Source organism: Peromyscus californicus, unplaced genomic scaffold (genome assembly GCF_007827085.1).
Source record: "Peromyscus californicus insignis strain IS unplaced genomic scaffold, ASM782708v3 Scaffold_4__1_contigs__length_199733344, whole genome shotgun sequence".
Lineage (NCBI taxonomy): Eukaryota > Metazoa > Chordata > Mammalia > Rodentia > Cricetidae > Peromyscus > Peromyscus californicus.
The window spans coordinates 24,306,747-24,324,008 of record NW_026294562.1 but is presented as its reverse complement, the minus strand read 5'-3'; the positions used below and the strand labels follow the sequence as shown (position 1 = coordinate 24,324,008).

Here is a 17,262-nt window from a genome sequence, read left to right as displayed (position 1 = left end):
CCTGCTTATTTCATTGAGATAACAGAGCCTGGATGCAAAATCTCCATTTTTTTCAACTATAAATCAACCATCCTACTAACATGTGTGTTCTCTCCTGAAATAACCATGACTCCCAACTTCAGACCAACTACTACATTTAAATAGATCGCATCTCCTCTTGCTAGTTAAAATTGCCTTCAACTACAGAGTGGGTTCCAGGCCAGTGTGGGCTACAGTGGGACCCTGCCTTAAAACAACAACAAATAGAGCTTACTAGTTAGAGACCCTATGTGCCATTTAATCCAGTCTCCTGATGGTGCAAGTTATTAGAGGATCAGAGAGATTGACAACCTGAGAACACACCAATGTTCAGAATCAGATCTGCTGACTCATTGCAGCTCAGAGTCTTAGTGTCCCCATCTAGCTGTGTCCCTGTACAAATGCCACCCTGCTTCCTAACAACGACAGACAGTGTTACTTGGTCAAATCCTCGTAAGCTTCCATCACCCGAGCCCTTCCCAAATGCTAGTAGCTCTTTATGTAACCCTTATTCTACCAGGGATGCTTCCATTAATACTCGGGACTGGTCCCCCATCATAACACCAGCAATTCAATCACACGAGTCTTCCCAATTCCTAAAATGAATTATCTTCTTTCCAGAAACTTAACAGTAGTATTTTTGAAGACTGCCACTCTACGCAATCCTGGTAACGGCTTACCCACCACAGAAAGCCGGCAGTGCGCAGACACCTTACACTACAGTCACATTAGCCTCTGGCATCCTGACTGCCTCTTTGCCCATGGGTGCCAACCGCTCTGCTCCTTCCAGACACCCTCCTCATGCGCTTTCCCCACCCAGCAGAAGACAGCACAGATGTTACCACATCTGCGGGCCATCTGCTGCCCTCACACTGCTAGGGAGGGAGAGCCTGGCAAGAGGTCCAGGGTAGGCAGGACTGCCTAGGGATGGCACTGAGGAATAGCACTTGCCCAGTCATCTCCACCTTCATGCTAGGGCACACAGACCTCTTCTCAAGGCTCTCACACCACTCATCCTTTCTGCCTAAGCACCCACTTAATCCTTTCTGTTCCCAATAAAAAAGGCTTTTCTAGAATAGTCTCTCCCTCTCCACCCCTTCAGCCAATATTTACCATTTCCCACCATGTTGGCCTTCTTTGCCTATGATATTAATCTGGCCTCTTATAATGAAGTCTGGCTGGATGTCTATACTGGTCAAGGTAGAATCTTATGATCTTGAAACAAGGTCATTGTAAACCAGAACATTATCTTCAGAGTAAGGTCAAAATATAATACAGAGGGGCTGGAGAGATGGCTCAGAGGTTACGAGCACTGACTGCTGCTCTTCCAGAGGTCTTGAGTTCAGTTCCCAGCAACCATATGGTGGCTCACAAGATCTATAACGAGATCCATATAACGAGATCCTTCTGGCCTGCAGACGTACATGAAGCATTCATATACATAAAATACATAAATAAATAAGTCTTTAGACAGAATTATACTAAGAAAAAATATAATATGGAACATAAAAAAAGGAAGCTTAAAAAGCCGGGCGGTGGTGGCGCACGCCTTTAATCCCAGCACTCGGGAGGCAGAGGCAGGCGGATCTTTGTGAGTTCGAGGCCAGCCTGGTCTACATAGCGAGATCCAGGAACGGCGCAAAGCTACACAGAGAAACCCTGTCTCGAAAAACAAAAGAAAAACAAAAAACAAAAAACAAAAAACAAAAAAAAAAAAAAGGAAGCTTAGAAATACAAAAGGGTAACATAGCAGCAGGATGTTTAATTCCAATATTTCTGGGTTTCTTTTCTTTTGTTTTTCTTTGTTGTGGTCAGAAGTTTATAACTGTGTGCTACTGTAAGATATTCCTTATCCTTCCACCCCAACTCTTGGATAAATAGCACTAAGTGTGCCCCAAGAAACTTCTGACATGGTACACACACACACACACACACACACACACACACACACACACACACACACGCATGTGCACGAGCGCTCATCCTGAAGAAAAGTACTTAGCAAACCGTGAGAGAAACACATCTGTCTTTGCTAGCACACTGTGGATACACTACCTCATAGGCCTGTTGGCATAAGGTGACTGGGTAAACATGCAGTAATTTGTTTGGCTCCTTTAAATTTTTTTCATTTTATTTTATGTATTTGGGTGTTTGGCGTGTGTGTATACATCTGTGCACCGTGTTCATTGCAGAGCTTGAGAAGGCCAGAAGAGGACATCGGATCCCCTGGAACTGGAGTTACAGATCACTGAGAGCCTGCCTGTGGGTGCTGGGCTTTGAACCCCTGTCCCTGGAAGAGCAGACGGTGCTCTTTAACCACCAAGCCAGCATTCCAGACCCTGTTTGACTCCTTTTTGGAGAAGAATGTATCACATTTGCTGGGCTGTTACTTTTATTTGTTGTTATTCAGTTTATATCTCTTCTTTCTACTAACTGTGAGCTCCTTGTGACCCAACACTGCCCTTCTCATCTCTGCATGCAACGTGCACAGGTATCAGTAACTGTTTTTCTGAAGCAGATCAAATTTAGCTCCAAGCAAAAACACTTTGTTGTTCATGAAATGATATAAATTTGAAATACTGGAGTTGGGCTATGAATGAAGTTTTGCTTTTCTTTAGTTGGACAAAGTATTCATTTAACAGATGGTTCTTTAAAAATAGATGTGAGGTTTTAAAAATAGTTCATTCTGGTAACAGAAATATACACTCCAGCCAAGCTGACTGGCAGAAGGTGAACAAGTTGCCATGGTAACAAGTTTCCAGGCTGCCAAGTCTATAGACTGGCTCAGCCCATCTTTCTGTTACAGGACCAGCTTCAAAGGCAGTCAGTGAAGGGGATATCTTTGATACAACATCCTGTCAATCAATCGCCAATGCACGCAGCTCTGAATCTTCTGTCATTTTGACATAAGAGCTCATCGAAAGCATTCCTTGAAAGGGAACTCCTGCAGAGTTCGGTTCTTCGGTCCATGGTAATGACTAGTTTCTTCAGCTTGCAGAGGGCATTCTCTGACCATCTTACCTTTGTGTTATACTAAGATTTCACATTTCTGTGTAGCAGCCACTGTGGGAGTAGATGCCTTTCACAGCACTCATCACTGTCAATAGCTGCTGGCAGATGTATCTCAGGAGAATGAGATTTTTTTTTTCCTTCCTGTGCCTTATGAGGTCTTTTCTGTGATGCTTGCATTTTAATAAGCAGATATTTCTTTTGTATTCAAAAAAGATAACAAGCTAAAATTACAAAAAATTTGAAAATATCTATATAAGTTAAGAGGAGTAAGGTGCAATAATTCTAGGCCAGGTGTCCTGTGTATGCCATTAAGGTGTGTAACAGTAAGGCCAACGGTTGTGGTCTTATCTTCCATAGCCCCCCACTCTGATACACACACACACCTACACACACACACACACACACACACACACACACACACACACACACTCCTTTCCCCTCCTTCTGTCTTCCTTCCTTTTTGTACATCCTCAAAGAAGTGTCTTTCAACCTGAGTCTGAGGCCAGCACTCTGAATGTCACCCCTGACCCAGCCTCGGTGAGGAACCATGTTATATGACAAAGAGTACTTTCAGATTAAAGAGTCTTGTCCTTTTTCCTAAATCAAGAAATTCCACCTTGTCGTATGACACTTACACTGTCCCCTGCTCTTACACAGCCTGCTCTTTTGCAGTATGGCGCACAGTGATGGTCTTTAAAACCCCAGTTCAGGGAATCCGAGGGCTGATCCATCTCCGCTGTAGTCCAGCCCGTCAGGCCGATCAGGATTGTGGGAGCCTCTATAGGGGACCTGGCATGTGCTTGCCCGGTGTCTGCCATCGAGCTGCAGGGAGGCAGCCGCCTGGGCCTGGGTAGACTCTCCAGTCTACAGTGCTACCAGGACACCAGGCTTCTTCTACAGAGGACGTCATGCCAAGTATTGAGAAACAGCCTCGGTAAAGGGGAGCCTTTGGGGAGAGGGGTGTGGGGTGGGCTTTCTTCCCTGTGAGGGTCGCTCATGTCTAAGGAAGCAGAGAGACCCACTCTGGGGAAACCATATTTGTGCACGGAGTAGTTTGGGCTCCTATGGACAATCTAAGGAGACAAAATCTCCCTCCACCTTAGGTAGTTTAATAAACAGCTTGTTCTGAAAGCCTTTCTGTTTCTCTGGGACAATACTCATTTTCAGTACCACTGTCATCCCACCGAAAACATCAAGGGAAGTCAAACTCAGCTTTGTGAAAGACTGGATTGTCTTCTAGACCTTCCCTCTACCTGAGGCTTAAAGCCATTCCCAGAGGCCCCAGGCTGCCCCTGTCTAGAGTGACATCTGTTGACAAAATGACTCCAAGAGGCTTGTGCGGAAGGAAATGACTAGAGGACAGAGGGGGTGTTTGGGGGAGGGAAGAGGAAGAGGAAGAGGAAGAAAAAAGTCCAAGGGCCGGTGGCTGAGAACACATCCCAGCAATCACACCTTTGGGAGCTGTGACACATGAAGGGGAGCAGAGAAGCGGCTCGTGAATCTCACAACCTGAGACACTGTATCCACTGGAAATCACAAAGCTGAAACACCACCATAACGGTGCTGCAGTCTGTATGTACTGGATGAGCGCTGGGAGAGTGCTCGCCATGGGAGCTGTTTCAGCATCCGCCCTACCGGAAGGGCATTTTGTAAACCACTGCACCTGTCTGGTGGGCAGGGTGCTACGGGCACTGCAGAGGCAGTTTCTTTAGAGACTCTGTGTGCTTTAGCTGATTCTCCTTGGGTCATCAGGAAGGTCAACTTACCACCCATGCCTGGCACACTGGTCCCGCTTGGGTCATTCGGATGTGGAGCAGAAGGTGGGTTATAGCCGATCACCAGGTCAATGGTGGCCTGAGTAGAAAGAATCCATTGCACAGAGAATCAGGGCAGGGAAAAGAATATCACAGACTCAGTATGAACAGTTCAGTAGGGGTAGGAGTCTTGGAAGAGCTGGGCAAGAAAGTGAGACTGGAAAGGCGGGGAGGGTGATGTCACACATTGGACTGTGCCTGTCTTCCCCCAGGTGAGCCAGGGCAGAGAAAGAAGCCGCTTTGTCACAGGTTGCCAAGGGCAACCTCACTGACTGAAGTAAAACTGTAACAAGCTTGTGTGAACTTGTAGCTAGCTAGTGGAGACGGGCCTCTGCTCATAGAAATATCAACAGAGATGCTCGTTTAGAATGATTACTTCATTTGTTGCTCATGAATACTAATTACTAAGGTTTATTTTTATATTTCTCTCCAGGAAAGAATTTTAAGTAATTAACAAAATGGTATATAATAGCATAGTCATAAGATAGAATGTAAGGGGAAACCGAGTCTGATTAAAGAGAAATGCACAAATCATAAAGATAACGTAATTGTCATCCCTCCTGTGTTAACTGTGATCCCAAGATACCCAGGAATCAAACAAAAGGGCACCAAAGCAAAGCTTATGTCTCTTATTTCACGGACCTACAAGACTTCAAAACAGTTTGCTGGGGAAAAAAAAAATGTATTGCCTCTTTCTCTTCAGTAGCACAGATGGGAACCAGGGTCTCACATATGCTATGTAAATATTCTGACCCTGAGCTACATCCTCAACCTTGAAGAAGAGTTGACAACTTTTATTCCACCAAACACATGCCCATTGCCTACCACAATCATTTCATAAAAGAAAGGCATGTTAATACCCAAAGTGAGGAAAGACAAACTTTAAAATTAAGGAAGTCTTTTGCAAATGAGGATTCTCACCTCACACCTACTACCCCCCCCCACACACACACACACACCAGGTTAGAAGATAAAATACAGGGACTGGAGAGGTGGCTCAGTGGTTAAGAGCACCAACTGCTCTTGCAGAGGACTGGGGTTTGATTCCAGCACCCACATGGCAGCTCTGTAACTCCAGTCTCAGGTGATCTGACGCTCCTGCTGGCCTCTGTGATCACTGTGTGCACCTGGTGCACAGGCACACATACAGGCAAAACACTCCTTCACATAAAATGAAAATAAAGGTAAAAAAAATGTTTTTAGTTTGAGGCCAGCCTGGTCTCCAAAGCGAGTTCCAGGACAGCCAGGGTTGTTTTACAGAGAAACCCTGTCTTGAAAAACAAAAACAAATAAAACAAAAATTTAAAGAAGATAAAATAAAGAATAAGATATCCTAATATTTAGGACATATCAATGCTAAAGATGATTCATCATTTCTCTGAAGTCCAAATCTAAGTGGGCCTCTCTTTCTTCAATTACGGGTTTGCTATGGCTAGTGACTCTCACGTATGCATGTACAGACACATGTCTGTATTGATCCTGTTTTTTCTTGTCTATTCATCAGTGAATGTTTTCTCATGGATCAGCACATTTGGTGCCTGAGACCGGCCTGGGGACACTGAACAGATTAGTTAATAGGCCTACCCACAATCCCATAGCAAGCTGCAGTCACAAGAACAGCATGGCTATGGTTCTATGGCTACTTATTCCACAGACCAAGGCTCAACATGAAGGCTATGTGCCGGCACCCTGGGGCTCAAATTTAACATGAGAAATTGTACTTTTAAAATTCAGTGGAGCCCATGGTGACTGATCCTCAGATTGCTGTTTTACATGCCTCAGTCCCAGTTGCCCCAGTATTACTAGGGACACTTAGGAATCTCAGTGGGGTGAGGGCATCCCAGTGGCAGTGTTCATCTCAGTCCCAATAGTTCTGCTGCGTTGGACAGTCCACAAGCTTTCTTCCGTGCTTTATAAAACACCAGCAATCCGAAAAGAACACAGACGTCCCGTCTCGCCTTGGCATCATTTCTCTCGGCCAAGTTTTGGGTAGTTAGATGGCAGAGGGCATTCTGAATGCACATGTTATAATTAGAATCCTGACTCATGGCAAGCTGATAGCCCCAGAGATCAGAGCAGCCACACTGGCATCCTCTCCCCTGGATTCCAAGAGGTCTCGCCCGTGACAAGGCTTACAGTGATGTCTGTAGTATAAAAATTTGGCTCAGATTTACAAGCAAAGCAAGTTGGTTGGAAAATGAAGGAGTTAGAAGCATGCTAGCTTTTGAAGACTTCTTAGTAGGTACATGACATCTAAACCTGAGTTACTTGAGCAAAACACACTTGAATCCTTTTTTTTTTTTTTTTAACTCGGTATCTCTTTGTGTATCCCTGGCTGGCCTGGAATTTACTATCTAGATCAGGCTGAAACTCAGCCTCCTGATTGCTGGGATTAAAGGTGTGAACCACCACACCCAGCTTTGAATTCCGGTTTTATGTTAGATAATATATACTTATATAGAGGGGCTGGGATCAGAAAATATTCATCAACCAATGTGGTGACAGTTACCATGATATTACCATTATAACACAGAAGGTAATAAAAAAAAAAACCTTCTGTATGTCTGGTATGTTCTCAAAGCTACCCAAAGCTAACGGCCACCACCCAAATGCCAACACTCACATGGATAGCATTGAGCTATATCAAGAGGGGTCCAGCTTACCATATGGAATTCTATCGAATCAAATCAAATCTCAAATTTGCTGGCTCTGTGACTGAACACTGAGGAGGATAAGGCCCATATCATTGACAAATGGACCCGTTTATCATGAAATCAGACTTCCAGTATTTTGTATAGTGAGCCAATTATCAAACAAAAGTCTTTCCTAAATGAGGTTTTACTTAACCATCTTATTTTGCCTTTCCACAAAAGCAGAGAGCTCACCCCAGTGTCTTGTCCCTTTTCATTCAGCAGGGAGATCTGCTTGTAGGGCAAGGATCTGTTCTGGTCCCCGATCAGGTCCTTCAGGGAGACACTTGCTGTGCCAATTAATCTGCAGGGAGACAAGAAAACACACAGCAGCCTAAGTGGGGGCATGCATCCACAGACCCTTAGGACACTCAATGCCCTCACATCCATCCATCCTGATAACTGCCCTGGCAGGAACGGTGATACTCATGCCCCTCCCTTTGGCTATCAGACTATTGAAACAGTGGTCCCCAAGAAATTAGAATTCCCCAAGGAGACTCATTCGAGGAGACGGAAGAGGTTAAAATGTTGTACCGTCCAGAAGAGGAACTTAGGGGGGACTAGTGATGATAGGTCATTGTTGGGTGGGACCACACCTTGATCAGGACTACTCAATTCTGGGTACCCATTACCCCCTATTAAATATAAACCACATATCAGGACCCCAAAGATGGACTTGGGGGCAGTTTACCTCTTTACTTGTTACTCTCCCCAGGGTGGCCACACTGGATAAACCTCCTTTCCCTGCCTTTTGCTATTAGGTCTCTCTTTAATTGGCTTCCTGAGGATGGGTAGTTGAGCCTAGCTTTTTAGGGTTGCCAGGGCCCAGGCTTTGACCCTAACATCTCATTAAAATCACCGCAAAATGAATGTGGGCCAGAGTATTTCACATGAATAGAACATATGTTACTTCTCCATGACAAGGACTCATTGAGAGTCAGACTAATCATGTCCACAAAATTCTGACTATCATGAATGAGGGATCCATTGAGCACAGGCCCCCAGACTTCAGAAAGAGAGAGATGTAAGAAAAACCTCAGTAGTCAAGGAAAGCAGTCCTCTCTAACGGGAACTTAAAAGGATCCAGACACTGCCCACTGGACAGTATTTCCCCAAGTCAACCTTCTCGAAGTGTTGCTTTAATGCTAGGCTAGTCTTACAGATGGGGCTGACTCGCTAGCCCGTACCCTCTGCCACAGTATCCAAATGAAGATGTACTCTCTGCTCTCTCTTTCTGGTCCCAGGAATCACTGCAGGTCTCTGTCACTCACTCCTCTGCTCCCTGTTGCACAAGACCGATGGGCAGAAAAGTACATGGTGTGCTGGTCTCTAGCATATGCTCCCTGGGCACAATGGTTGCTTCTGTTTTGCTCAACCCATCGTCTGGAACATGGCAGGCACTTAAAAGGTCTTTGTGGACTGGTGGGAAGGATGAGTAAGTCTACAGGTACTGCGAATGAATATCTGAAAATTTTATATAATTAAGGCCTGTTTTAAAAAGGTGGTTTGAGGCCGGGCGGTGGTGGCGCACGCCTTTAATCCCAGCACTCGGGAGGCAGAGACAGGCGGATCTCTGTGAGTTCGAGGCCAGTCTGGGCTACCGAGTGAGTTCCAGGAGAGGCGCAAAGCTACACAGAGAAACCCTGTCTCGAAAAACCAAAAAAAAAAAAAAAAAAGGTGGTTTGTTTTCTTATAATAGAACACACATCCACAGGGAGTTAATATTAAAATGTTTAAAGGAAAAAGTAACCCATGGAAAATTGTCTGTAACTTGGAGGATGTAACCTGAAATGTGGGTGGAGGAGGGATCAGAGAGGCACAGAGCCTTGGGGCTTTCATTTCAATGTGCAGACTGCAAAGGAGGCTAGGAGAAATAGGAAGAATGATGTCCAGTTACTTACAAGTCGCCTATGTTTGCAGTGACTCATGTTAACAGGTAACAATGTTATAGAACAGAATATCACTAGCATTAAAACAGAAAACTAAGCACTGAGTCCTAAGAGTTGGGGACATGATTTTTGTGCTTGTGGTGCTACTCAGGACCTTACATGGTGCTAAAGCACCCAACCACTGTGCTACATCTCCAAGCCCAAAGAGATTCATAGTTCTGTTCATTCAGTTTTGTTCTGGAGACAGGGTGTGTAGTTTGAATGAGAATGGTCCTTATAGGCGCATCTGTTTGAATACTTGGCCCCCAGTTGGTGGAACTATTTGGAAAGGATGAAGGGGTGCGGCCTTGCTGGAGGAGTTATGTCACTGGGGCCGCGCTTTGAGGTTTCAAAAGACTTGCCACTTGTAGTGTGCACTGTTCTCAGCCTCTTGCTGTGGACCAAGATGTGATCTCTCAGCAGCTCCTGCTGGCATGCTTCTGCTCCACCATTATCTAAGCTCCTGAAACTGTAAGCCAAATTAACGTTTTATTTTGTTAAGTTGCCTTGGTCATGGTGTTTTGTCACAGCAATAGAAAAGAAACTAAGACACAGGGGTTTACTGAGTAACTCAGGATGTACTTGAACTCACTATGTAGCCTAGGCTGGCCACAAACTCAAATTCCTTCTACTTCTGCATCCTGAGTGCTGACATTACTGACTTGTACCACCGTGTGTGTATACATATGTATGGAAGTATGTATGTGTGTGTGTATGTATGAGTATACATATGTATGTGTGTATGTTATATGTGTATGTTTATGTATATCAGGATAAGCCAAGCATGGCAATACACACTTATAATCTGAGCACCCAGAAGACAGAGACAGGGAGAATCAAGGGTCCAAGGCTAGCCTGGACTACATAGTAAGACCCTGCCTCCAAAAACCTCCAACAACAGTGCATGGTGGAGAGACTGGTTGATTATTTTCATGTAACTCTAGGTAAAGTGTACTTTTAGGCATAAGTAAAAATCAGAAAAATTCATTTTGTAGAAAACTGTTTCATCTTAGAATGTATTACATTTTCTTTAAAAACCAGGAAGCAGGTTTGGAATATGGCTCTTGCCTGTCATGCTCAAGGCCTTGGGTTCAATCTCTTGCACCACCAGAAAAAAAAAATAGGAAGTGAAGGCCAAGTATGGATATATCATTTTTTGAAGTCTTGGTGTTGGTGTAGGCACATCATTTTTGGAGTGACACATGTATATCCATGTTCTCAGACCTCAGTCCATAGGATCTGTAGCTCACCACATATCTCAGTGACTTTGGGTATTGAGCTGTTTTACTCTGGGAATAGTAGATTCTATTGCACAAGACCAGAACATCATGGCAGTTTCACAGTTTGCCTAGGAATCTGGACTATTTGGCCATGGTTTCTTGGAAGAGTACATGTTCTGATATGTTGCCGTATGTACACACAACTCTCTGCATATGAGAACCATCCCATGTTCTCATCTCCTGATATAGCACAAGGCAGCCCCTAGCCAGCAATAGAAAGTCATTTGCCTCCAGAAGGATGAGTGAGCTATTCACTCCCTGTAGGTCCACACAGCAGTCAGGTCTACCGGACAATGCTGAGAACGGATAGGAACTTTGTACAGTACCTTAATGAATGTTAGCATATTAAAACAAAATTAGTATACTTAGAGCATTATTTTCACCTTACTTGGGTTGGATTTCTCTAACACGATGAAGACAGAGTTACATACCTCACTCCACCTCCACCAGACAAAACAGTTACCCCACAGCACGAGATGAGGGCCCTACTATTTCCACCACACTTCCACAGCCCCCACAGACACCCGAGGAGAGTTTTGATTCATGGATTTTAAATACGACAATCAGCTATGGGGTTGGTTAACTGATATTTTAAGAATAATGAAATGGGGGGGCTGGGGTCGATAAAATGTTTGCTGCAAATGCACAATGACCTGGATTTAGTCTCTGCACCAAACACCCTAATTGTCCTGCTAGAAACCCCATCCAATGACTGAGGGAACTGGATGCAGAGATCCACGGCCAGGCCCCAGGTGGAGCTCCAGGAGTCCAACTGGCGAGAAAGAGGAGGGTTTGTATGAGTGAGAATTGTTGAGACCAAGGTTGGATAAAGCACAGGGACAAATAGCCAACCGAATGGAAACGCATGAACTATGGCTGAGGAGCCCCCAACTGGATCAGGCCCTCTGGATAAGTGAGACAGTTGATTAGCTTGATCTGTTTGGGAGGCATCCAGACAGTGGGACCGGGTCCTGTGCTCAGTACATGTGCTGGCTGTTTGAAACCTGGGGCTTATACAGGGATGCTTGGCTCAGCCTGGGAGGAGGGGACTGGACCTGCCTGGACTGAATCTACCAGGTTGAACTCAATCCTCAGGGAAGTCTTTGCCCTGGAGGAGATGGGAATGGGGGTTGGGCTGGGGGGAAGGCGGGGGTGGGGCGGGAGGGGGAAAACAAGGGAATCGTGGCTGATAAGTAAAATTAAATTAAATTATAATATTAAAAAAAAAAAACTTCCTGTGGAGGTGCACTCCACAGTGTAATCTCACTGCTGGGAAGGGGGGGATGGGGGGGAGGGACGGTCCCTGGGGCCTGCTGGCCAGCCAGCCTAGCCTAATCAGGTAGCCTGGGCACCAGTGAGAGACAGAACTTATTTCAAAAACAATGGAGCTGGCTCCTGGGAAGTGACACCCAAAGTTGACCTTTGGCCTCCTCACCAAAGGTCCATTCGTACACATGATCACTCACACATACACAAAAATTAAAATTACAAGTTTAAAAAGATCAATATAGTAATAATAGCATGCTTGAAAGTCACCTGGGAGGGCTGGGGAGCTAGCTGACTCAATGTTTAAGAGTACTTGTGTGTTGTGCAAGCCTGGGGACCTGAATTCAATGTTAAGAGCCAGATGTACTAGCCCACATCTGTAATTTCAGCACTCCTGCCTGGAGGTGGGAGGCATGGACAGGAGCTTGTAAACCCGCTAGCCTATAGAATATAGAGATGGAAGAAAAAACAAGAAAGACCCTCCCTTAATGAGGTGAAAAGTGAGAACTGACTCTCACAGGCTGTCCTCTGACTTCCACTCTGCACAGTGGCATGTGCATACTCCCCCACACACCATAGGCACTCTCTCTCTCTCTCTCTCTCTCTCTCTCTCTCTCTCTCTCTCACACACACACACACACACACACACACACACACACACACACACACACACAAATGTGTACTCTTCCTTCTTTTATAGAAAATCTGTCTGGCTTTGTAAATATGGTGTTCTTCTGGCAAGAAGGGAAACAAACGTTATCCTTCACAGTCCGTGATTCAAGGTGTAGTTCTATGATTAAGATAATGAATGACATCACACACTTGAACATGTACTGATTTGTTTTTGGTAAAGCCAGCCAGAGCCAGAATGACCTGAGCCTCTTATCAGCAGTAAATAAATGTGAGAACAGGACAGGGTGCCATGCCCAGGACATGTAGGAAAAGGCCATCAGGAAAAGGACTGATGAGGGGTTGGCCAGCATCCTAGACCTCACCACTAATGACATTTGAACCTGAGAACATCCATGTTGTGGGGGCTACCCTGCACTTTGTCAGACATGCAGCAGAACCACTGGCCTCCACCCACTTGATGCCCAGGACAGTCCCTTTAGCTGTGACCACCAGATGCATCACCTAGTGTCCTGGAGGACGAAGTCACCCAGGTGGAGAACAGTTGCTATTGTAACCCCAAGCGTTGTGTTCTAGCTCCCTCTGAGGCCTTGCCTTAGTCCCTGCATTCCTGGAGCCATTGTATTATTGGCAAACAAATGGGTAGAAGTGAATAATGTCACAGGCTAGGCTTACACATAGGATGCGTCCTATACAGGTCTATTTAGGGGACTACTATATATTAAATATTTCTCTTCTTACTTTACCACTTTTGATATGTGTGTGTGTGTTTAGAATCTCCTAGAATTGTTTTGGAAACTTCATGAAAGGCAGGGTTTCTGCCTTCAAAATTATTGCTCTATAATGTCACAGATCAAAACTAATTTACACACAGTGCAGGGGCAAAGATGAAGTCCCTAACAGAACCATAAAATACAGCGACGTTCCACAATACAGTAGCAGACAATGGAACTTGGGGCTAACTGGAAAGAACAGGCTTGATTATGTACAAAGCCCATCTGTTAATCTTTTTATGCTGCTCAATGATTCATGACCTGTTCTGACTCAGCCTGCTGGGTTTCCTTCCCCAGGAGAGGGCAGTCTCAGATGACTGGGCAGGAATGGAGAAAAGTAAAAGTAGCAAACTACAAACTCTAAACTTAATTTCGTCTTTTAAAAAGCTTGAGTTCCGCTTCCTAAGATTTACTTTCTTGTCATAAAATTCTGATGGTTTTATTGTGGGGGTGGGGCATGTAAAAGAAAACTTGTTGCACGTGTGTGTGTGTGTGTGTGTGTGTGTGTGTGTCTGTCTGTCTGTCTGTCTGTCGTCTGTCTGTCTGTCTGTGTCTGTGTGCCAGTGCATGAGAGACTACGTGTAGAGACTGTGTTTTGTTAGAGCCTTGGAAGATAATCTCGGACATTTCACAGTGAGGTTGAGTGGAGGAGAGATGTAAACAGATGCAGCTCCTGAGACCTTTGACTGGGGACTGAAGGAAGACTGCCTCCGGCCAGTCTTGCAGGAGAGCCAGCCAGGCCTGTTTTCTGAGCCGTTGCCTGGATACGGAAAACTATGAGAACATGGGGAATGATAGCTTGGCCTCCTACACAAGGGACAGGAACACTTCAGTCTGACCATAAGCTTATTTCCTTTAAAGGAGGTGACATTGAGTCAAGGGCCTCTTTTCCTCCCTGTTACTAATATGATACTGTAACTAGGCCAAGATGATGGGATGTGCTGGTAATGGGGGCGCTTTGCCCTGTGGCTCACAGAAAAGGAAGAGCCTCCTATGGACAGCCCCCTAGACTACAAGTGATGGGCCACAGACCCTAAAGGAAACTACAGCGGAAGAAATGCCAGGGCCCTGGCTCTGCAGCTCTTTGGGGAACTAACAAGCTCCAGGTGCATCTGACACTGAAGGAAACCCAGGTCGCTGCCCCTTCCATCTGTGACTGACAGGCCTCTATGCCTGTCATGGACCTAATTCTAAGCCAGGGGAATGACCTGGTGACTAGATGTTATACGTGGGGGAGGGGGGAGGGGGCAGAGCCAAGCTAGTCAACTTTGCTGCGTGGTGTCAGTTAAGAACCTCTTCATCGCCGTGTTCCTCTGCAAACATGCAATTGGTTTTAAAAAGAGGAATGGAAATGTTCTCCCCACAGGCTGGGCCCACATTTACAGCCACATGCCTCTGTGGTGAGTAAGGACTCTGCTGGCGGAGGGCCTCTGGGGGTGGCAGGGAGCTCACATAACAGCACAGCGGGTCCCTTCTCTGTACAGCCGGGACACAGCCTATGGGGACTGCTGGAAATTCCTTCACAAAGGAAAGGAAAATAAATCATACGCTCACTGCTGCTGCCTCTAGGGACTGTAAACAGCCAGAGGATTGCCATCCTCTGGCAGAAGTCATAGCCTGCAAATGGGCTGGTGACAGAAAAAGTTTCCAAGCTGTCCCCAAGTCTCCTGTGGAAGATCTGGAGAGACCATGCTATCCCATTCTTTGAAGGTTCAGGCTCTGGCTGCTTGCCTTTGTCATTTTGGTTGGGCCTGCATGGGGTTTGTATCACTTCCCCACACCGCTCCCTCCTCTGGGCCTCTGCCCATCAAGCTCCTCCTGCGTCCTGAGAACAAGGGAGAGAAAAATCAACCACCACCACCACCACCCCTTAAGAGAAACCAGACTGGCAGGAGAAGCAAGCAGCAGAAAAAGGTTTGCACAGCCCAGCTTTCTCCTAGGACCCTTCTCCTAGGCAGAGTGTGTGCTTCATTCCGAGGTTCAGATCTGACAAGGGACCCACTGAATTTAACAGGTCTGCCACCCTGGATATCGGGTTGACCCCCTTTAATAACTATCAGACTCTATCTCCCACGTAACTGTGACATGGGGATACCCTGGCCTGCCTTCAGCAAGAATCCTTTTAGGTTTGCCAGAATTCCCCATATCCCTGAAGTTTCCTCTTATAAATTTTCCATCCACTGACCCCTTCCTGCCCCTTGGCTATGAGGTCACATTTGGCTTTGCTGTGTAGGGACTTGAGCCCCATCTCTCTCCTCTGCTGTAGTTCATCCGTCCTGTACCTGTGGCGATGGCCCTGGGTATTCTTCCTCAGCACGTGGCACAGAACAGTTTCCTCTTGGACACAGCAGTGACAGCAGGTCATAGCACCAGAGTCCCTTACTAAGGTAAATGCCCCTCAAAGGGCACTCCCTCAGTTCTCAGATTCAATTGCACCAGAGGGGCCCATCCCCACTGGTCTGTGATTCTTGCCCCAACTGTCCCAGAAACAGCAGTAGCAGCAGCAGCAGCAGCAGCAGGTATCTGCAGATTCCCAGAGCCTAGAGTGGGATTATTTAAGGTGATTCTTTTTCTTTACTTTTATTTTTATTTTATGTGTATGAGTGTTTTGCCTACATGTAAATTAGTGCACTGAATGCATTCTTATTGACCATGGGGGCCAGAAGAGGGAGCTTGGGCCTCTGGAACTGGAGTTACAGATAACTGTGACCCACTGTGTGGATGCTGAGAACTGAACCCAGGTCCTCTACAAAAGCAAGTGCTCTTAACCATTAACCTCTTCAGAACCTTCAGATGATTCTTACACTCATGGTCTCATACCAGGAACTCTCATGGGGGCCTGGAGAAGGTGGCTGGCAAAGTAGAATCAGGAAGTGTTTCAAAATCATTCAATATGATCATGTAGAGTCATAGCTGAGAAATGTGTATAGAAATCTAGTTATCTCCTGTGGGGCGTTTACCCACCAACCCCACAGCTCCCCAGAGTTTTCTTGAGTGTGAGCAGCAGGAAATATTAGATAGAAGGATTTATATTGCAGAGATAAACAGATAAAAAATAAAGGATAGCCTCTAGAGGGCCTGGAACCTATTCCAACGGGCCCTGACTGTCTCTGCCCCAGGGTTTTTATAGAGACGCCAAGGGGTGGAGCAAAAGACCTCCTCCCCCAGCACAGCCAAGTGCAGACCATCTCAGACACCTGCACTCAGGCCTGTGGACCTAATCATCCTCTATGCGGACATGCTGGATAAAGCCACGAGGAACCTGAAAATGGGCTCCCACAATCTCCCAGAATAAACTGTAGTCAACAGAACTCCATCAGTATCTAGACACTCTTCCCATGGCCTTCCCTTCTTGCTCCAGACCAGGATTCTTAAAGACAGCCCTGAGGCGTTCTTCTTGGCCATTCAAAGGCACCATGGGCTTAAAAAAAAAATCGCAGACATAGTGGTCCTCCACAATGTTCCCAAACCTGACGTGGGCAGGCCTTCTCTGCACTCTTCACCAACTCCCCACCCTCAATATTATTTCTTACAAATGGCTATAGTCAGGCAGGCGAGATGGCTCAGCAGATAAAGGCTGCTACCTTCAAATATAACGACTGAATTTGATCCCTGGTACCCAGATGGTGGAAGAAGAACACTGACGCCTGCAAGTTGTCCTCTGACCTCCTCATATGCATTATGGCATGTGTATTCACACACTCACACACACACACACACACACACACACACACACACACACACACACAATAAATATAACTGTGATTAATGACTGTACTCTGATACTTTACTCTTTCCACTTGACCAATTCTGTTCTCTTGGTGCTCAAGGGTTTTAATCTATGCTTGCTT

General features: G+C 45.8%; 1 protein-coding gene across 5 annotated transcripts in view; it reads right to left on the bottom strand.

Annotated features, from left to right (window-relative positions):
* Positions 1–17,262, bottom strand: part of Myof (myoferlin) — a 150,386-nt gene that overhangs the window by 92,709 nt on the left and 40,415 nt on the right. For all 5 annotated transcript variants that reach the window (XR_008223175.1, XR_008223176.1, XM_052762975.1 and 2 more), the window contains exons 4-5: positions 7,730–7,838; positions 4,797–4,884 (exon numbers count right to left, since the gene is read on the bottom strand). Coding sequence is in view for 3 of the 5 variants with exons in the window: in XM_052762975.1 (XP_052618935.1) it covers positions 4,797–4,884; positions 7,730–7,838 (197 nt within the window). In the remaining 2 variants the exon portion in view is untranslated. The remainder of the gene's footprint in view (positions 1–4,796; positions 4,885–7,729; positions 7,839–17,262) is intronic.